Source organism: Molossus molossus, unplaced genomic scaffold (assembly GCF_014108415.1).
Source record: "Molossus molossus isolate mMolMol1 unplaced genomic scaffold, mMolMol1.p scaffold_m16_p_11, whole genome shotgun sequence".
NCBI classification, from domain to species: domain Eukaryota; kingdom Metazoa; phylum Chordata; class Mammalia; order Chiroptera; family Molossidae; genus Molossus; species Molossus molossus.
Window position 1 is genome coordinate 70510485 of NW_023425346.1, and position 22747 is coordinate 70533231.

At 39.8% G+C, this 22747-nt stretch overlaps 1 protein-coding gene across 5 annotated transcripts in view; it reads left to right on the forward strand.

Moving 5' to 3' along the window:
• ZNF385B (zinc finger protein 385B) overlaps positions 1 to 22747 on the forward strand; it is a 371095-nt gene that overhangs the window by 342706 nt on the left and 5642 nt on the right. For all 5 annotated transcript variants that reach the window (XM_036254058.1, XM_036254060.1, XM_036254062.1 and 2 more), the window contains 2 exons: positions 7843 to 8005; positions 22359 to 22604. In XM_036254058.1, coding sequence (XP_036109951.1) covers positions 7843 to 8005; positions 22359 to 22604 — 409 coding nt within the window. The remainder of the gene's footprint in view (positions 1 to 7842; positions 8006 to 22358; positions 22605 to 22747) is intronic.

A 22747-nucleotide genomic window follows, 5' to 3' on the forward strand; every position in this document is an offset into this window, starting at 1 on the left:
AGGAACACATCGAGTGGCTGCCACCCGCACGACCAACCAGGGCCGGGGACAAACTGCAACCGAGGTACGTGCCCTTAGCGGGAACCAAACCTGGGTCTCTCAGGACCGCAGGCCGACGCTCTAACCGCTGAGCCAAACCGGCCAGGGCGGAAAATTAGATATCTTAATAAATTATAAATGGTCCCATTATTTTATAATCAAGATTATGTTAGTGTACAGAGCACTAATTTTGCAATGTTCGTATAATCACGTAGAAAATCTGGCTTGTCCAGTCGTTCTGTGTGGAGTTCAGGACTGCTCCCTGTTATGATTTGGGAGAAAGATCAGGGGCATTTTCTCTAGGGTTCATTCACCGCACTTCGCCTCAGTTAGACTCTTGTGCACATGCTAGGATTTTACACATTAAATTGATACAAATATTGACTCCCAGTCCAGAAGACAAAATAAACATATCTTTCAAAACACTCTAATGTAATGCAAAATGAAGAAGTAAACAGTCTTAGTTCTTGGAATAAGCATGTCAGATACTTTTTGCTGCATTCTTAACTAAATTGTGGTGATGTTAAAGAAATTGCATTAAATAAAACCCATTATCTATTATCTACATTGAAAAAAATCACATAAGCCTACTTCCGTTAATGTAGAAGGAGGAAAAGCTTTTTTCAAAATACAATTTCTATAATTTACAGTATTCATAAATAGAATTAAGAAATAAATATTTGGGGATGAACTTTACCTTGACATATGTACATGTCATTTTATATAATTTATTTTATTTCATTTTATTTTAGAGAGGGAGAGAGACATAGAAGCATCGATGAGAGAGAACATCGATTGGCCGCCTCCTGCATGCCCCCCACTGGGGATTGGGCCCACAACCTGGGCATGTGCCCTGACCAGGAATTGAACTGGTGACCTCTTGGTGCATTGGGTCGATGCTCAACCACTGAGCCACATTGGCCTGACTATAATTTGTTTGTAAAAGGACATAATTTAAAATTTTGGCCTAATTTGCCCTGGCCAGGTAGCTCAGTTGCTTAGAATGCCATCCTGATACACTAAGGTTGCAGTGAACCCTAGTCAGAGCCATTTAGGAAACAACCAATGAATGAATAAATAAGTGGCACAACAAACCAATGTTTCTCTTTCTTTCTTTTTCCCTCTAAAAACTCAATAAATAATTTTTTTTTATAATATGGTTTAATTTCAAAATCAGAGAACAGGAGGAGAGAGCAGAATTGAACAAATGAAAGAATTTGGGGCTCAGATCTTAGCCAAGTTTAAATAACTCTCTTTCATGCCCTGCCCTGCTCTCTTCGATTCTAAATGAGAAGCAGAGGGTATATGTTTGGATATCCAGGGAAAGATTGCTGAAAAGCTTCTAAAATTAAGATTCCACCTTCATTAAAATATAAAACTCATTGGGAAAATGAGATCAAATTTTGATCACTTGGAACTTGACAAGAAATAATTTTAATTTTAAAAAGCACTTCTTAAAAACTGCTTTTTGCTTTATTTCATATGATTTTAACTCAAACTTCAGTGTTTTTCTAATGGAGCATGTAAATTCTGTCTTAGCTGATAGGCCCATTTACAGTTTCTCCATGTTTGTATGTGTAAAGCGCTTTCACCAGTGACTCTTGCACCAGAAAGACTCTTAGCTGACTGACAGCCTGTACTGGAAAAATTAACTGGAAGCCCACCTAAAGGTCATAGTGTTTTAAGAAGTGAGTTAATATACCTACATGGAAATGTACAGTGTGAACAAATGTAATATTCATGTACTCAAATAGTGGCATGTTAATTCAGTTCCAAACCAAGAACTCTACTTCTATCTTGCAATATTGGTTAGAATCTAAATTAGGCCCAAAATTAGTAGTCTAGAGAGCACATCATTTTCTTTCTGGATACTCCCACTTTTCTCTTTAGTAATATAGAAATATTTGGAGCTCATAGGTTTTTTTACATATATACTATGAAGCCAGTAAATATGACATGCCATAGAGCCAGAACGGTGGCCTGGCAGGAGTCAGAGGGCACCACTCACACTGAAGTATATGTGTGAGTGCCACCCCCAGAGTTACGCAGTGTAGTGACTCTGGACAGGCCATTGAAACCTAAGTGTTTTACTTAGCTATAAATTATGAAATTGGCAAAGGTATTGTATCTTTTTAAGCTAAAAATATCTCACAATCGTTATATTTTGTCTAGACTTTGTTTTCAACAGATCATAGTAGATGAAGATTGAATGAAGTGAATATCAAGTCCAGTAGGATATCATTACTGATATTGCAGGTCTTATCATTGTAAATATCAACAGAGACTAGCAGGCTTTGGATTAAGTAAGCCCTTCTCCTGAGTGCATCGTATGTTGTAGCTTTGTCTCTGCGAGCAAGGGTGGCATCTTGTCAGTGCAACAAGTACATGCAAAGAGTTTTTTTTTTTTTTTTGGTTAACCCTCACCAGAGGATACTTTTCCATTGATTTTTTTAGAGTGGAAGGAAGGGAGGGAAAGAGAGAGAGAAACGTCAATGTAAGGCAGACACATCAATTGGTTGCCTCCTGCAGACCCCAACTAGGGCCAGAGATTGAACCTGCAACCCAGGTACATGCCCTTGACTGGAAATCGAACCTGAGATCCTATGGTCCTAGGGCCGACGCCTGAGCCAAACAAGACAGGCCAAAAAGCATTTTAATAGTTAAAAATCGTCTATGTTAAAGCAAATATTCAAGTAATTAGGTATTGTTCAGTAAAATTTAGTTTGTTTCTTAATAGGTTTAACTGTAGTATTTCAAATGCCATGCTTTTATCTCAAATAATCATGAGAGATTCAATATAAATAATTTAATTGTTCTTTTAATATAGGGTTATAGTTGGGAGCACAGGATAAAAAAATCTGTGAAAGCATCATCTTCATAACCATCTATGCAAGATGCCTACAAGTAGAACTATTTTTTTATTTTATTTTAGAACTCTGTAATGTTTTTTTGTTTTACAGAAGACAGTAAATTTTGAGGTAGCATGACGTGGCAGCCCTTCCCTGCTGGGTTTTTTTTTGTTGTTGTTTTTTATCTCTGTGTTCTGAATGCTTTGAAAAGCAAATATACCTGGGAACATTGCATAGTTCGCAGAACTTCACGGCTCAAGCATATTCTGTCCCCTTTTCTTTTTCTTTTTTAGACCCCAGCTGGGGCCAGGGACAAACTGCACCTGAGGTACGTGCCCTTAGTGGGAACTGAGCCCGGGTGTCTCCGGACCGCAGGCTGACACTCTAACTGCTGAGCCAAACTGGCCAGGGCTCTTGTCCCCTTTTCATGGAGCCTTTGTGATCCCCTGCAATCTGAAGACGTGACCTCTCCCCCGATGCCATAAGCCATCGCTGCTCTTTGCCTCCCGTTTTACAGCTCCACTCTGTGCTTTGGGTTATAGCTATTTGCATGCATGTCTTTTCATCCAACTACCTTTCTTGCAAGTAGGGGTCTTTGCTTTTAATCTTTCACAATGTCTAGCACATGGCAGGTGCTAAATAATTCTTTGTGGAATAAATAATCAGGTTTTCCACTTGCCAGTTTAGCCTCTTTTTATGTGAGTTCATTTGACATCTGTTATATTTGGCATTTCGGTGTATAGTTTTTCTGAAAATTAACTGACCTCTGCTATTTCCCATATAACACAGCTTAACACATTGAAATCTGTCTCAGAAGAAAGATGCCAGTAGTTTTAATGATGAACTTTCTTTAATTAAGGGAGTAGTTCTAATTACTTTTGGAAATGCAAAAACAAAAAGAAAGAAATTGATTTAATTGGTAAATAAATAGTTCAGGACTTTCTCCAATGACATTGGCCTTCCCAGCCACTTTGTGAATTTCTCTACCACGTGGACACATGCACGTCATGTTCGAGATGCTCGCCCCTTCTCCAAAGCACAAATTAGAAATAAAGTAAAAACTGGAAATGAGAGCAAAGTGAATTTCAGAATTTCTCATTACTACATTTTTATTGTTAAATCACCACATTATCTCATCATTTATCTTTTCGTTTGGACCATAGGGTCCTGAGAGATGTAGAGGATTTGGGAACGTGAATGGCTTTAGCAACAAAGATGGAGAGGAATGGAAGGAGAAAGTCATTTCCTGTCAGTGCTGTTTCTCTACCAGTGGGTGGTCAGGTAGGGGCCGGAGTGACCTCTGAGAGGACCCTCTAGATACCAGTGGATTCTGTGTGGAGGACAGAATGGGGGTTTAGGCAACTCTAATTCTGGCAGTTCTTGGCAAGACGTTGTTTTGATCACTCTGGTTGGGGCACAGCAGCACATTTGGGGAGAAGCAGAAAGTGAGCCATTACCGCTAGACACACATGGGTCTGCTGATTAGTCATCGGGGTGTCAGTCAGTTTGGTCAGCCAGGTCTCTTGGAAGTGACACAAGAGCCATTGTTGACGGCTTGATGGTGTTGCCTAGTTCATGGGTTTTCTGGCTCTTGTCCTTGTTTCTTTCACCTCTCGAAGAAGGAGATTCCTAGATAATGAAGTCAGGTTAATCATGTTACAAATTAACGGTGTCTCAGTTTCACCCGAAGATTTGCCAAGGATTTAGGAGCTGTTGACACTGCCTCAGGTATAGTACTGAGGACAGCAAAGTGCCACTACCAGGAATATCACAGGGGAATTGGAAGGGTGCCACGTGTGAGTGCATGGTGGCTGCCACTGCCTTTGTTCCACGGTCCTGCCCAGACAGCGATCAGGAGAAGCTAAGACCCTTGCGCACTTCTGCCCAGGCCCCGGAGCCCAAAGCAAAGTGGATCCCGGCTGTGGACAGTGCTTTCCCCCTTGGCATCCAGGGAGATGTCATGTGGCTGGGTCTTCATCCCAAGTGCTAACTGATGCTGTTAACTTTCTGCATTGATGCCAGGAAATAATGATGAGGAAATGACGCTCTGCTTATCTGGTGCTAGGAGGTTTTATTTGGAGAACCATATGTTTCTTTAGCCAAAGGACACTAAAGTAACATCTCACTATATAGTATACCTGGAAAGAGGAGGAGGTCTCCTGATACCTTGTAGAAATTGTTATGTACCTAAATAGTGGAACTTTCCTAGCTACTAACCAGAAGGCTCAGGTCTAATGTATTATGCTAGTACATTTCCCACAAATTAAGTAGATATTCCCTACTCATAGAAACTTCTGGTAAAATATAACCTTTGACTGAGTGATTAGAAGTGTGTGTGCTTTTTGTGTAATTTTTCACTTCTATTAAGATTGTTATGTTACATTAGTGTGTGTATGTATATGTATGGTGTGCAGATAAATAGTTTGTTAAATAGGGACATACACGTAAACATTTCAGTCTGCATTTCAGTGGCTTCTGCTCCTACCTGTGTGTTTTTTGATAAGTTATTTAACTTCTCTGTGCCCGGTTTTTATTTATAAAGTACTGACTAATAATCCTACCTTACAGGTTATTATGAGGATCACATGAACTAATACATGTAATAATTTAGAACCATGTTTGGCAAAGGCTTACTATTTAGTCATTATTATTATTATATCTTCACATTATCAATTTTTAAATTTGTATTTGTTTATTTTCTTAATTTATATTTACCCAGCTATATTAGCTGAATTTGACCATTCTTGGTTGGTAATAAATAAGACTTAAAATAATGTTACACTTTTCTTCTCCCTTCGGATTTTTTCCAACAGAGTACATAATCAGGAGTCCCTAGCAAACCAACTGAGAGCAATGACAAGTCGATGATGACCTAAAACAATATTTATGACTAGATATTCAGGAAGTTAGGGACTGCACAGGCAATACAAGGTCATTGACCTTGGGTGATCAGGGTTATATGCTAGGAAAATCACTTCTATATCTTTTGTTGAAACATAGAATTATAACCTGGCTCGTCTGTCCATTGTCACCCCCACCTACCTACACAGGTGCACCCACACCCACGTGCACACGCACCACCTGTTCTCTGCTTGCAGAGGAAAATGAATGCAAACATTGGTATACTCATCAAACACATTCAGTTACATAAGGAGAACAGATGTAAAAAAAAATTACTACTTTAGAAATCCTCTCTCGATGCAGAGCTCATCTGGACGTCTTCCGCACTTTGGCTTAGCTCTTGTTGTTTGAGGGCTGTTGTCTGTCCCTCTGTCAGTGTTCTTCTGGGAAAACAAGGCCCTTGAGGAAAGACCCCCCAAAGCTGGCCCTGCCAAGCCAAGGGCAGGGGCGCTTTGGGGAAACTGGCTGCTTTACCCGCCAGGACTCTCCTCTCCCTCTCTCCTCGCAGCCAAGGCGCCCACCGGCCCCGCAGCCCTGCGTAGGAGGAGGTTAGGGAAGGCTTAGGCCCTCACGAAGTGACGTGGCCCCTCCATCTGTGTGCTGCACCTGCGTCAGGAGGGCCCTCCTCTACCTTCCCCGGGCAGGATCTCCTCACAGCACGTGGCAGACTGAATAATGGCACAGGTGGGAGCCAGGACCTGGGACTGTGTGACCTCACACGGGGACTTTGCAGATGGGACTCAGGCAAGGATCTTGAGATGGGAAGCTTCTCCTGGATCCCTGGGGGCCTGATGCAGGCACCGCGGCTCTTATCAGAGAGAGGCAGGAGGTCGGAGTGGAGAGAGGCTGCTCCTGGCCTTGAAGATGAAAGAAAGGGCCGAGAGCCAAGGAAGACAGGGGACCGCTAGACGCCGGAAAGGCAAGAAAACAGCTTCTCCCCTCGAGTTTCCTGGGGACACGCAGCCACGTTGACGTTAGACTCCTGGCCTCTGGAACTGTGAAAGAATAAATGTATGTTGTTTAATACCACTCAGTGTGTGGTAGGTTGTTACAGCAGCAACTGGAAATGAATACAAACATGAACAACAACAAAAAGAAATCTCACAAAAACTCATTTTATATGATAGTTTTATCACCTGTTTCACTTTCATATGTAAGCTAGTATGCCACATAACATGTTTACTTTTTTTCACCGAATGGATGTTTGTATTTTAGAGTCTATTCAAAATGAAATCAAAGTGAATATACTTATTCTTTTGTTAATATATACATTAGCACTGGATGCCAAAAAATAAAATCCTTGTTTAGTCAGAGGGGAGTTTTCCAAATGCCAATAAATTGATTGAATGTTTTCTTGTTTAGCTGTAATTTGTTTTTGTCTTTTAAAGGCGTTTAGTAGTCGCTTGTCTTGATCTCTTTTCTTCCTTTTGAACTAGTATTGAAGTCACAGTTCTGCCTGTGTTTCGTGTATATATGAATGTAACAGTAACTGCTTGGACTTCAGAATCACACCTGAGATCAGAAGCAAGGATGGCCCCACCCTCTCAGTGGCATGTATCATCTATTGTTAGAGCCGGAATCATCAGAATGTTGCATGAAACACAAGTAGATGACCCCCAAACGCAGTGCCTTCTTCACTCACTAGCAAGTTGCTTTGTTACATCACTTGCTCTCAGAGCAGATTCCAGAGAAAGTAGACTCGGGGCAGACAGTTTTTTAGCTGGAGGAGGAAACAAAATGAAATGGTTGCGGAAGGACATGCCTGGGTAGGACCCAACAGACGGAGGTGGAAGGTACTGATGACAATACCTTCGTCATAACTCTGCCCTCTGGTTCTCAAAGGCACAGGTCCTCTGTGTTATAGAGAGGGTTTCAAGTATGCAAAAACCTCTTAGATACTGCTCTCCCACTTCATTCAATGCCACAACGCAGTTGAGTGCTGAGTGGTAAATGTCCGTGTTGCATATGACTGAATGTATTTTTTCCTGCATGATCATCCATTGTGGTGTTTGTAAGTAGCAAACAAATGAGCCTGATTTGTTCTCCTTTGTAGAGCCAGGCCGAGGCCCACTACAAAGGAAGTAAACATGCCAAGAAGGTCAAAGCACTAGAGGCAACGAAAAATAAACCCAAAATGGTTTCTTCCAAGGACAGCGCAAAGGCTAATCCCAGCTGCTCCATCACTCCACTCACAGGCAACAGCTCTGACAAATCAGGTCAATGACACTTTTTGTTCTTTACATTCTTTGTGTGTCTCCCGGTCCCCTGCCCCAACCCCATTCTCTTCCGCTCAGCTGTTGCATGATTTCTCCATGATTTGTTTTTATAATATTAATGTGTTCCCTTCGCAGGAGGTTATGTGTTTGCATGGAATCTAAGCATCTGATATGTTACCATTCCATGTTGTTAAATATATACATTTAAGTATATATGTGTGTGTAAATATATATATATATATGTATGTATATATGGGCCACTTGGTTGCAATGTGTTTAGACAAAAATCAAGAAATGGATTTAAAATACTGACTTTATTATTCCTTTCTATTCATTTTATGTTTGGCTTTTACTATAGACTTTTTCAGTGGAGTAATTTGTAAACCTGTCTACTAATAGATGTTTTTATGTTCTTTCACCACAATGAAGGGGAATGGAGGAGCAAAACGGTGAGGTTTTCTGAGAGAGTGGCATTATTAAATGAATCTGAAAATGTGTTCAATAATAAAAGATTTTGGTTTTTGAAGATCTTTGTAGAGTTCCCTTCAGAGTTACAAGTGAACTTGAGGAGTCTAAGGGAACTATTTACAAAGTAATCAATTAACTAGCAGAAGAACTTTATGTAATTGGAAATAGGCCACTAGTGGAAGTACTTTTTAAGAAGAGTCCATATTTCACAGTCTCCGTGAATCAGCAGTTTTTCTGAGTCAGTTCAAACTAAATGATTCAGAGAGAAGAGAAAAAATTCATTTTTCTAGCATGTACACCATGAAATTGGATGTTTAATAGGCTTTCACACATTCGCATCTGCCCCTCAGGGCCCGAGATGGATGAGTCATCTCGTTTCAGGGACTCGTTGAGGACCCTGTCTATTAAAGGAGAGTGAGAGGATGTATCCCTTTCTCTGTTTGACTTTCTCTTCGGGGACCTCTCTGTTGTTGGAAACACACACTTCTCTTCTAATCTTCAAATCACTGTAGGTTTTGAGGAAGAGACTTCAGAATGCTTTCCCGTGGCTGCCCAGGGCCTTTGCAGAACAAATCTCTTGACTGTAAGAGGAAGGTTCAGAAAAGCCTCGTCGAAGAGACTGTGAAGGGAAGGAGCATTATTAATTAGGTCCCGTAAATGCTGGTTCCAAAAGCTCTGCAGCTTAGAAGGAGTAAGCTAACCCAGTCTGTTGGAAATAGAGATTTTTTTGTTCTTTATATTATAGAACCACTGATTATGTTACCTAATGAAGAGATAATAAATAAATACTGGAGTATTTTACCACACTTCTCTCTTTTTAAAAGAACAGAGGCTTTTACGTACGTTATCTAATTTATTTTTAACCCGGATCGATCAGATATTAGGGTCAGATATTATCTCCAGTGTACAAAAAAGCAAACTGAATCCAGGTCCCGGTGTGGCAGTTACTTGCTAGAGGTTACTGTGTTTGGAAGAACAGGATCCATCATCTCCTGACTTCCTGCCTGGTTTCATTTCTTATAGGATTTTGTTGCTTCTATGAAACGATACTGTCAAAGATTTTATTACCTGAATGATGCATTTGATTAGAAAAAGATATGTTTCATTAAAGGCAGCTAAGTAAGAATAGCTGTCCTGTTCACTTTTTAGAAGTTGTTGTAGAATTAAATGTAAATCCAAAGAAATGGCTTTATAGTCTCCTAGGATCTATCCCAACTTTTAATGACTCATTAATGGGAGTTCAAAGCATGGTAGGAGGGAGGAGAAATGTGCTTTGGGAGAATTGGGGTCAAAACACAGCAAGTACTAGGCAGCTTTAGGAAGATGGTGAGAACATATTGGCCAGGCACTTTACCCAAATTTCTCCCTGGAGTTCAAGTGTCAGAATGCCAGATGACAGTGCTCCTCCCTGTGACAATATGCACCATACATCAAATTGAATGTTCTTTTGTGACAGCATTTAACCACTCATAAAATGGGGTTCAAAAAAAGAGCCTTTGAAAAACATTATTACTTTAAAATAATAAAATATTGTGATAATCAACTCTAATGATAAAATATTGTGATAGTCAACCTAATGGTCCATATGCCTAGATTTTAGCAGTAGATGTTTTTTAAAAATTAATTAGATATCAAGATGGGGAAAATACATTTCTAGTTCTTCAAAGTATATAAAGCTATTTAATGCTAAACAAGCCTTTAATCATTTGCTGTCTAAATAGATGAAAGCCGATGGAATGATTTAAAATGCTACAGATATTTTTATAAATGCAATTAAGAGCAAAGATGATGGAACCAGCATGTTCTGCTTGAACAATAGCAATAGCAATGCCTTAAATTTGTTCAGTTTATAAAATCCAGTTACTTACGTGTTTTCATATGACACTCTCAACAACCCTGTAACTGGTAGGGCTGAAATTAGTATTCATCTTTCATTGATTCAAACAACAAACTTGATATCCACTTACTTAGTCAACAAATACGTATTGCTGTATACGTAGTATAGTATATCTGTATATTTTGCCAGACGCTGGAGTGCAACAGTGAAGAGAAAGATATTTTCTTGCCCTCAGAAAACTTCTAACCTAGCATGTTTTTTTTTAAATTGTGTTGGCTATTTGGACTACAAAGAAAAATAATAGTTACCATCTTCAACCTGCTCCCCACAATATGATAGCAAGAAGAACATGGGGTGTCGGAAGGTTTAAATGACCTCTGTGAGGTTCACAACACACATCCCAGTAGTCAGAGAGGGAGCCCGGCTCCCTGTGCTACGCATATTCCATTATTCTCTCGACTTCTAAACTTCTCTCTCTGACGTGGGGGAGAAAACACAAGTATCCCAATGGGTAAACCACTTTTTAACGAATTAGTAAGTAGAACCATATATTACTTTTGAATTGCTTGCTACTGTCGATATTTTTCGGTAGGAGCGATGGCATTGAAAGGACCATTAAGGCTTTGTTTTATTGATAAGCCTCCGTTCCTATGCAGTACGTGGTCTGTAGCATTTGACCGTAATAGCGCAGTGCTTTAGAAGTTACACATCTTCTCAAGGGCAAGTTTGAATGAAAACACTTGTTTCAGGTAAATGACAAATGTTCTCAAAGCTCCAGCTTGACCATTGTAGACTTTACGTGTCTAAGCCACATATACTGACTGAGATAGAGGGCAGCCCTGGGAAGGCATTGCCAGTCGGCAGGCAGGAGCCTTGAACTGCCTCCTGCAGCGTCCAGTGGCGTTTCAGTGGCATTTGCACCACTGCATCTGAAGTATTTCCATGGGGGACACGGGGATTGTTTTATCTGTCCCATACCATGGCCACACCGTGAAGACTGTGAGACGACAAGAAAAGCCATAAGGAGGGAAAGAAGAGAGGACACCCTAGAGCAGCTCTCCGCAGTTTTCAGAGTGTTGTCCTCCCGCAGGGGGCAGTCCTGTGGGTGTGGACCCAGAGCAGTTACCACCAGGAGATCAGCATGATTTGCCTGCAAAGGCTGCAGTTCAGCTTTTTACTATCACCCTGTCGCCTTATGAAAGAACATTTTCAATTTTGTCGAAGAGTTTTTCTGCCAAGGATACAAATGCAGACCCTCGCCTCGTCATTTTTATGGGTTCCCCTGTGTGTTTCACAGTTTTTATGTGTTGTTACAAATGGGGCCAAGTTTTCCAGATGACAACTTCTCATTTCTGCTGGCTGCCGCAGGACTCCATCGATTAGCTGGCAAGGTCTTCGTAACTGCCTCTTCCCCCTTTCTGTCTCCAGCAACAGGACCTTGTGCTGTTGAGTAGAAAGAAATGATAGTTTTCTGCTTTGGCAGCATCCATCATGTATAGACAAGCACCATTATAAATTTGGCATACATCTATCCAAATCTAGGAGACCGAGATTTAGTATCCCTCATAAAATAATAGATTAACTATATTTATGACAAACATCTTAAGTATGAAATTCTGGGGTACAATCATGTAGAACATAAATTGAGTCCCATCTATCTAAAGAGAACAGACCATTATACTCGGGCTCATATTTTCATGAAATGTACATATATCATTAAGACTATCCAAGTCAATTTAAAAAATGAAGCTGCCTCCATCTTCGCCCATGCACCTTGAATTTGACACAGCAACCTGCCAGGCAAGACTGACGATTCATAGGTAGTTACGTGTTTGTCATAATCTGGAAACTAACTTCTGAAACTTTTGAGCATTTTCTCTTTTTTTGCTTCCAAATAATACTGAGCATTTATTGTTAGGTTCTCCACTCCTAAAAGCTATTACCCACTGTGGCTCGAAGAGCAACAGAAAGTTAAGACTGACTTATGATTTACTGAGGAACTATTAACTTATGATTTACTAGGGATATGTTCTAAACCATTCTAAAAAGCAAAATCTTGGATATGTCCTTGAGGCTTATACCACCATTAAAAACTTTTCTGCATTGAAGAGATATTGGAATATAAAAGGACTTTGTATGTACATTGAGTAATTTTGTAAATGCACAACCATAAGTGACCTTGAGTTTTTAACAAAGATTACAACTTACATTTTTATGACATTTCACTTACTTGCTTAAGGAAGAATGCTCTTACAATGACATATTTTTCTGAAATGTGTGGATGATCAGAAAGAACTATTCAATCAATATTTGTAGATTCTGTGTGCCAGGGCCCTGGGACGGGGCCCTTCTGGGGACTGGGCCCGATTCTGATTACACTTAGTCTAGTGTCACACAAATTTAGCTTTACAGTGTAAAGCTTAAAGTGTTTTTATAGAAACATTTTTATAATATTTTCTATTGCATTTTTTAATATGTTTTTATTGATTTTTTTTAGAGAGAGGAAGGGAGAGAGAGATAGAAACATCAATGAGAGTGAGAAACATTGATCGGCTGCCTCCTGCACATCCCCTACTAGGGATAGAGCCCACAACCCCAGTATGTGTCCTGACTGGGAAAATAACCAGGACCTCTCAGTCCATGGGGCGATGCTCAATCCACTGAGCCACACTGGCTGGGCAATTTCTATAGTATTTTCATCTTCCCTGACTTCTTTGAAGATCAGGTCCACTCTTATGGACATCGGGCCCAGTCTTATGCAGTAATGGTGTGGTGCTCCCATCTCTATATATAGCACTGTCCGATTAAACATTTTGTGGCGATAGAAATGGTCTATTATCTGTGTTGTCCAATTTGAGTGCCATTTGCCGTGCATAGCTATTCAGCCCACAAGTGTGGCTTGTGCTACTGAGGAACTTAATATTTCATTTTTAGTAGTCACACATGGCTGCTGTATTAGACAACAAGCTCATCAGTAGACCGTGGTACTCTTTGCTCTTTGACTAGCTGTGACTCCAGAAAAAGCACTGAATTCTCTGAGCCTCTCTTTTCTCCTCCAGGAAGTACGAGTAATGCCCTCCCCACCTCACAGCAGTGTGAAATCACTGTGAAAGAGCTATGCACATGTAAAGCACAATAAATATGCCTATTATTTATGCAATTCATTTTGGGGGATTTTGTTTGTTTGTTTGTTTTGGTCCTGCTGTGGTATCTTATTTCTTATGTCCCTTTTTGCTGCCATCAGGGAGAGGGGGTTGGCTGTCATCCTCCATGTGCTGCACTTAATATAGCATGTTCTGGAAAAACATATCCAAGAGTACTAGACTTATATGCAAAATATAATCTTAACAGCAGTATCAATAATAATCAATGTGTAACTGAATGATCATGATGTGCCTGAAACTAATGTGCTAAACATTTTATATATACTATCTTATTTAATGATTATAACAGCCCTCGGGTGGATGCTGGAAAGTGAGACTTAGAGAGGGGAATAATGGCTCAGAGTCATTCAGAGAGAAAGTAGTTTCAAGGCTAGAGTCTCACCGGAACAGTCCCTCAAGTTCAATACCTTTGGATGAAGGTTCTGGACTTTACTGCAAATGCTTTTTGAGGGCTGTTTGAGATTATTTTTCACTAGGTGTTACTTCTAGAAGTCCAATGGCTCTGAAAATTGTGTTATCCCTTTCTATATACTCTATCTTACAACAGGTTTTGTTAAAAAAAAAAGTTTGAGTGGCTTTGAATATGGATATCAAGGTATGAGTCTCGAGTGCCATTTACCTACTTTGCATGCATAGCATAGTAAAATGAACATGAGCTTGAAATCAAACTAGCTCCACCTCTCGCTGACCATACAACCCTGACCAAGTCATGTTCATTGACCTTCCGTTTCCCCATCTATAAAATGGGAGGACCAATACTTACCTCCCAGGTTTGTTGTCAAGATTAATGAACTAATAAATGTGCCTGGATCAGTGCCTGTCACTTAATGGACACTCAACAAATGGTAGCCATAAAAAGCAACCATTTGTTCAAAGAAGTTTCCAGAACGTATCCTTATCTTGACTCTGATCATTTCATGCCATGCAACAGTGATCTGCAGTTGCGTTCTTCTTTATGCACTTCTTTTATTATCTCATAGTAATTATCGCACTTGTATTTTCATTCCAGGACATTAAGGCTCGATGAGCCTGACTTTCCCAGTGGGACGTTTAAAGAGGTAGAAGGACCTTCTCGGTCTTCCTCACATTTCTGTGTAATGGACGAAATGTCTTTTTATTCTTCCACTAGTTAATGCATCTCATCCATTATGTCCTCTGCAGCTCCTGGCACTTCATCCTGTATATAGCAGTCATATAGTTAGCATGTATTAAATGAACACCATTAAGTAGAATTGAATGGAGGAAGCTCTGGTGCCCTCCCTACAATATGGACAGGGAAGAAGACAAGGTTAGCTCTTTTTCTTCATATTCAATAAGATAGATACCCCATCTCATAGATCGACAACCTGCTATATATATACATACATACACACATACATACACACACGGCTACAGTAATAGAACAAGGGACAATTCAATACATCTCCATTTGTTGAAGGAGAAAATTGAGTGCTTTGTGTGGAGAAGCTGTCCTTGGATCTCAGTAGCTAGGGTTGGCTTCTGAGATCCAAGGGTGGGACATGGGGTGCTATCAGACGAGAAACATGCCCCTGCCAGACAAGTTCCTCCTGGCATCCGTCAATAAATAAGAGAAACTTGTCAGTCCATGCATTTTATTTCTAGCTCCTTGCAAAAATTTTTCATACTGTAGATTTTTGGTATTTTTGTACACTGTTATTTCATCTCTAAAAATATGTGCTTTATTTTCTTTCAAATATGAAATGATATAAATACTAGAATTTTTTGTCACCGTAGAGATTATTTTATTCCTTGCTCCCTAATATTTGAAATTTTATCAGTCTTATGATGAGTTTTGCCCATTTAACTAGTAAAAATGCATATGTAAGTTAAAATAATTGGTTTTCCCTAGCACAATATCTTTGTTTTCACTTCTCTGTTAACAAACAAAATGTTTTTATTCAGTGTGAAAATTAATGTACCACATTTTGAGTTCAGGAAAAGTTATTTGTTTTATTCTTTTCAACCAAATTTTACACAATCCTTTGACTAACCTGTAAGACATAATGAATAACATCTAGAAAATGTGGATTTTTAAAAATCATAAGTAGATGCTCTTTTTATATTAAAGCATTTCAAATTAAGAAAACCTTTTGGAAAGCAATGTCATAGGTAAATCAAGAACCAAAAAAATATATATTCATTCCATTTGACCAGTTAATTAATTCCAAGAAAATAATCCTAAATGCAAAGCAAGAAAAATAAAATGTTATGCATGAAGATGTCCATCATAGCATTATTTGTATTAATGAAAACCTGTAAACAAGATGATCAGTGCGAGGGAAATTATTTAAAGTACTTCTATCCAGCAGAATATTATGTAGCTTTAAAGTAAATAACAACATGCAAAATGCATGTTACACATTAAAAATAAAAAGTTACAAATTATATTAAGTCGAAAGTTTAAAAATGATTTATTTATGTGTGTATTTGCATATATTTCTTGAACCCCCACTGACGATCCAGCATCATGGGTATATGACAATGAATTGGGCAGACTTGGGCCTTACCTTCATGAAATCATGTCCAGAAGGGTAGATACTGAACATGTGATGACAAGCTTGATGAGTGGAAAGAAAGGGATGCTGACCTTGTCTGGGAAGGAAAAGAAGGCCTCGGGAGAGGACCCAAGCTCTCTGTGCCTGGTGGGTGAGAAGTTAGCCAAGCAAACAGGGACCCTGGTTTGGGGGTGGAGGGGAAGAGGATGGGAATCCTCTCATCAGAAGGACCAGTACGCCCCAGGAGGACATGTGAAAACTGCCCTGTTCAAATAACTCAAGTAATGAGAGAACACTTGGGGATATGGAAAGGAATTTGGGATATTTAGAATGTGGTTGAAATTATGGCTAAGGACAGCCATGGAGGCAGAATGAGGGGATACAGAGGTTCTTAACTGCTTTTTATGGCCAACTAGTGAAAACCTAGTCTCAAAATAATGTTTTAAAGTCTATAAAACAAAATTTATAGTTTTACAAAGAAAACCAATTAACATTGAAATACAGTTTTCAATTTCTTATGATATAGCAATACAGTAATTAATACAATGCATTAATTAAGAGATAGCAGTAGGTTTAATATCTGCCATAATTTTGAAGGGCTGGTGAGCATAAATGGTATTTCAAGCTTTTTGTAATAATTGTAATAGCCAATGAAAATATCTGATTTCTCTTGGTGACACAGTTATAAGTACTGCTAAGACTGCTATGGTTTGTTGCCCTCACTTATAATTGAAAGAAGTGCTAAATTTCAATTAGAGGTAAATGAAAATAAAGATACATTTGCCTTTCAAGTTCATGGGTCCTTGGAACTCACTGGCCCCTTAGGAGTCCGCAGGCCCCGGGTCGAACACGTTTGCTTAGTGTGATAGGATTATGGTTGGCATATTTCTCCCCTATTCTCTACATGCTATTTGCATGGTAACTGCTAATGACTTGATGAAGTTTATCTATCTCCGGCCACAGGTAAGATGGGAAAGAACCTCTTAGCCTGTTGCTTTGTTTTATAACTGGGTAGTCCACAGTCTGTAACGCAATGCCCTGTGTCTTCCTTGCTCATTTCTTTTATGGTCACAGTTATAAGTCCCCACGTTGCAAAATTCCTAAGGGACGTAGTATGATGAGAAACCCAGACAGACCCCTTTGGGGACCCAGGCTCCTTAAATTAGTATCACTTTCTACAGTCAGCGAACCTTCTCCTGCAACCTACAGGTCTTCAGTATACAGCCGCGTTGACAGCTTGCGAACAGAGCTGCAGACTGAGTCTGGGCTCAAATGCTAGGTTAAACTGTAAATGTGTGGTTAGCTGTTAGCGATCTATTTTTAAAGGCTTGGTAACTCTTCCACCTGGGCAGTCCAGCCCTAAATGTCTGCCCAGCCTCCTTAGAGCAGGCAGTACCCAACCGGGTCCCTGCAGAGTGAGGGCTGATCCCTGCCTCCCTGGAACAGCCTGAGGCGGCAAGCTTGTTTGCTGACACTAAGTTTGTTATATTTTCTGTATTAAATAAAGGTACATTTTTTTCCAATGGAGGAAAGCTCTGTTTCCTCGTTATCTCTCATCTGGCCTTTCCATTGTCAGTGTGTCTCTGCCTGGAGTGTCAATGCTCAACCCTTCACTCTTCATCCAGAGAGGAAGGAGGTGGGAGGGGCAGAAGCAGATGTTTTCCTTGTACCTGGAGAATCTCTGTTTCCTTTGTAAAGGGCCATTCAAGAACCTGCTCCTCATTCCACCTAGAAAATTAGTTTTTCATGTTATTCTAGCTTTTGAATCGTTACCGGACCTACTCCCTGAGGGACTTGATTTGAGTGACATGAGTTAGTTATTCTATTTCCATAATAAAGCTGCCTCCGAAATAACTGTTTCACATCTCTTAGTGACAGTTCAGAAAAGGGGCAATTTTTCAACCTGAAGAAGTTGAAATGTGACTTCTCTATTGTACAAATCAAATTGCTGGAAAACTACACAAAATGGGAGAAAGCTGTTCATTAGGTTCAAACTCGAGCAAACACAAGCCTCTTTTGTGCTCTCTTAGAAAAGTGACAAGTGCAGTCATGTCTTCTGTTTGGCGCAAATAAACTCTTATAAAAATTCAAAACAAAAGTGACAAGTTCACTAATGTCAGTGCCAAGCTCATCGGTGGAGTGTAGGCTGCCAGCGTCCAACAAGGAGCTATCTGAGTGTGAGACTGACAGTTCTGCTCCCCAACAGCGTGGCACCACGGACCGTGGGGCAGTAGCCATGCAGACCTCAGACCAGGAGGGCAGTGACTGCCGGGTCACTGGCGCCCACGGACACAGGCTTTTAGATGGGAAGAGCAGGGCCATCCCGGCAGAAATTTACAGTACAGGGCTGTTTTGAATGTATGAAATTAGCCACCTGGCTTTCATGGGTCCTAAGTTATTTAAAATAAATAAGTTTCTTTGTTTTTGTAAGGTAAGGACATACAGATTCTGATTCAATGAAGAGTCACTTTAACTTATAAACAACGCTCACTGCTTCCAGGACTATTCTAAAAGCCAAGAGATGAAAATTAGATAGAGGTGGAGTTAGTTAGGCATTAGCAAGCTTCGCAGTGATGGACTGTGCTTGAAGTCACCGAGCTTGCAGAACGTGGCATGAGACATGACAACGTGGCATGGGATGTGAAGGGCCACCAGCAGCACGTCGGCCCCATGTGCACTCCTTTAGGACTTTGGGCATGTTCTTTTATCTTCTGTGTTCGTGCATTCGTCCTCTGAGGCCGTATTTGAGTCATATACTGCTAAATTTGATGAATAGGTGGGTTGGGTTATTTGAGTCAAATTTCAGGAGTAAAAAACATTGAAGACTGACTTTCTTCACATGGTTTATCAACTGGGTATGAAAACAGCTCTAAAAAGAGGTTTTCAAAATGTCTAGAGCTTTGGAAAATAAGTAAATTAACATGGAACCTCCCAAGGAGGTTACTTTGAAGAACTACATTTACTTGGCTGCATAAATTATGGATATCTGTTACAAAGGGCAGTTCTGATGTAGCTAAGCAAATTTTGCTTCAAAATCCTGTAGGATACAACCTTTGAAAGGTGTTTGAGTAATCAGGAAATAATTAAGACAGTCAGAGCCCTGCTTTATGCCAGGGAATACTTGAAGGTGGAATTCATATTAACCAGAAGTTTCCGATGACATGCCTCTTTATTAAAAGAAACAGAAGTAAACAGTACATTAATTAAATTTTTCAATACACCAAAAAAGGAGGCTTTAAAATGCCAATAAGGAAAGAGAAATAATATAATGGGTTTTAATAAAAATATCAAGCAAGTAAAATGAGGAATAACAAATGTAGGCTTTGAAGCTTATACTTTTACACACCCAGAAAGAATGCCACAATTTAATATTTTATTGTATAAGTGACTATCTCGATGTTAGGATCTGTACTATTGACTAGCAAATATCAATCTGAGGGCAGAATTCCCTGAATATGAAGGAACGATTTACACATTTCCAAAGTAAAAAAATATATATCCCTAATAGTCTCAAAGCTTCAGACCGTGGCACTGGACGTGAAGGGCGCAGTCTAGGGGATAAAAGCTAAAACATTATCTATCTAAATGTCAGATCATAAAAATGTCATACACACCAGACCTCTTAATTTTTTTAAACTGGAAATGGCTAGCTTTAGTTTCTATTTTAATAATTTTAAGGTATCCTCTGCCTTCTGACTCCATCCACCTTTATAATGATATCTCCCATTAACCCTGTTGCCATCATCTCTGCTCAGCCACCAGTATTCACCAGACAAACCCCAAGCTTTTTAACACGAAGCATTTCCTCGGTTTCCACTTACACCCATTCACTTCCCGCTCCTCTCACCCCATTCTGTGCTTATCTAAATCTGACCTTCAAAACCCAGCCAAAATGCCACTTTCTTCATGAAAAATGTCTCCTTTTTCCTAGCCAGAAGTAATCATTTTCCGCTTTATGCTCTCGTGCCTTACCAGTTTCCATCATAAATTAGAGCTCTCTGAGCAACTGTCTCATGTCCTGTGCTAAACTGTTGCTTTCTCAAAGTCTATATTTACTTAATTTACATTTTCTTCAGCCTAGTACATTGTCAGCAACTACCATATTGTTAATGTGCTTTTGTTAATGAATAAGTGACCTCTTTTGAAAAAGAGATATGAAAGGAAAATGTTTAATTTTTCTTAAAGAAATAGGGATTCAGAGAAAAAGATATCATTTTGCTCATCTTCTCAGTGTTACCTGAATCAGATCATTGTTGAATAGGATAGATATTTTCATGTATGGAAAATATTTTAAAACTAAACTATAATTTTTAAACACAGCAACAGCTTTGTTACCTTTCTGGGTGGCTGTCGTATGCCTTTGGTAATGTTAATGCCGTGTGGAGTCCTCCCCTTGTGCATGAGGCCGAACACACTGCCACCCTGGACGGACAGCTCGGGAAGACAGCACACTCATTTGTGCCACCGAACCCGGGGGGGGGGGGGGGGGCGTTGTTTGATCTTGATGAGCCTTAGTTTCTCAACTTTAAGAAAGGGATAACCACTTGCAGCCTTGCCTCTCTCATTAGTTTGTGAGAAATAATAAGATAATGTAAGGGACAGCAGTTTGTAAATTGTAAAATTCTTTATAAATGTAGGAATATGTGAAGGAGATCAATATAGGGGACATTAAAATAGTAATATGAAAAAAAAGAGAGAATGACTAAGTCACTCAAGCAGGTCAGATCCTTTAGGTCAAATTTATATGAAATATTTTTGAAATGATTGAAGGAAAGATTTTGCTATGCAATAATTCAAGTTTCCATCACAAGAAACAATAATTCCATAAGGGCAAATGTTAAGATTACTGAATAATTTCTCTTTGTGTGGTCTATAAAATTGCAATTTCAATCTAAGGGGTCCTTATAGATGAGAGAGTTCTAGGCCTGAAATAATCTTCAGTCTAATTTATTTACTATTAACCGTGTAGGAAGGATGATTTTATTCCCTTCTCTCCTATTATTGAGGTCAGTTTAGTAAACATCTAAGATCTTTTCCATCATACTTCCTGGCATTCTGAAGTTTTAATAAAGTTGCTGGAAAGGAATACAGATTGTGAAACCCAAGAATAAACAGGGACCTGAGCATGCGCTTACTCTAACACCACCCAGACCTGGAATTCATCTGTAGAATCCCTGCTGTTTCTAGTCTTGACCTGGATGGATCCAATGCAGAAAAAGGGGTGGAAGTCAACTGCTGATCCCTAAATAAATTAAGTAGAAATGCGATCTCCAGTTGTTTCTGGTGTGTGTCAAGGCTTTGGTTGGCCTGGTATGCAGAACAGACACACTGCCACGTTGCGGTTCCCCTGGCCACGCCTGCCCTCTCGGCCACCCAGGCCCATGGCACACGGTTCCCAATGAGCAAGGGCAATGAGCAAATACATTTTCAGTTTTAATCCCTTTTCTCTCCTAATGAGAGTTTATCAGTATATAAATGGACACTTTCTAAGAGCACCAGCTCAAGTAAGATTAAACCTCTGATGGATGTTGCTATTGCCCAAGAAGTTCCAGTTTCTTTCCCAGAGGAGCCACTGAACTCGGCCCATCCTGCACAGCAAATGGACCCCGAAGAGTTAGTCATTCTGGCCCGTCATATAGATTCTGTATGGACCTTGAGGATTATAAGCAATTCGTAGCTGCGTGGTCAAAACGCCAAGATGTCTGTAAATTATTTGGCTAGTCCTCATAGTGTGCTTATGGTTAATGTCATGATTTAAAATGTATGACTTAGTGTGGCAGTAGTCAATAAGTACAATGGAATCTCTGCATCCTATGTTTTGGATAAATTTCATTTCCATTCAAAGAGCAGCAAAAACTTAACTAATCGTAACCAAAACAAACCATGTTTCTTCCCTCCTCTCTGCCTCACACCCCAAACTTAAGAATTTTAACTTGGTGTAAAAATTGAATTTTTACTTTATATTTATGTCCTAATTAAAACATGAGTAGTTGAATGAAACTCCAGTTGCCTAATGACTTAGTTCATGTTACTATCATATCATGTAACCATATTGGAGAGTAGCTGGTTGTCCTATATATTAATAACTTCCCCAGAGCGAAATTTGCGGCTCGCCAATACTAGATAGAAAGCTACCTGCTTCTAGTGGGAGAATAAAGTCAGTCTTCCTGAGTCATCCTGATTTGAGGCTGACCCGCTGTGGACACCAACGGCTGGATAATGTTTTATCAGACTCAATGGACTAAACTCTGTGCTGGGGTAAAACCAAATATAGAAAGAGAATTCCTATTTTTAATTCCTTCTTGTCAATATAGCTGTGTTTATATGATACACAGGGCTTTAATGCCACATCTCTGTGTCTTTCTTAGAAGACAAAGGGAAGCTAAAAATCAACAGTTCCAGCCAGCCATCAAGCTCTGAAGGGGGCTCATTTCTCCTCAAGTCTGGCACAACGCCCCTGCCACCCGGCGCCGACACCTCTCCCTCCAAGAGCACCAATGGAGCTCCTGCTACTGTCTCGGAATCAGAAGAAGAAAAAGCCAAAAAACTGCTTTACTGTTCACTATGCAAAGTGGCTGTGAACTCCCTGTCTCAGCTGGAGGCACACAACACAGGTTAGTGGCTGCTGATGGGATTCAATAATCCTTATGACAAAACCCTACTTTCCCCATCAGAATACCATTAGGCGTGCAGACATTAGGTTTCTTCAGTGTCTTCTCTACTTCTTTTGATTCAAATGTGTATGATTTTGAGAAAA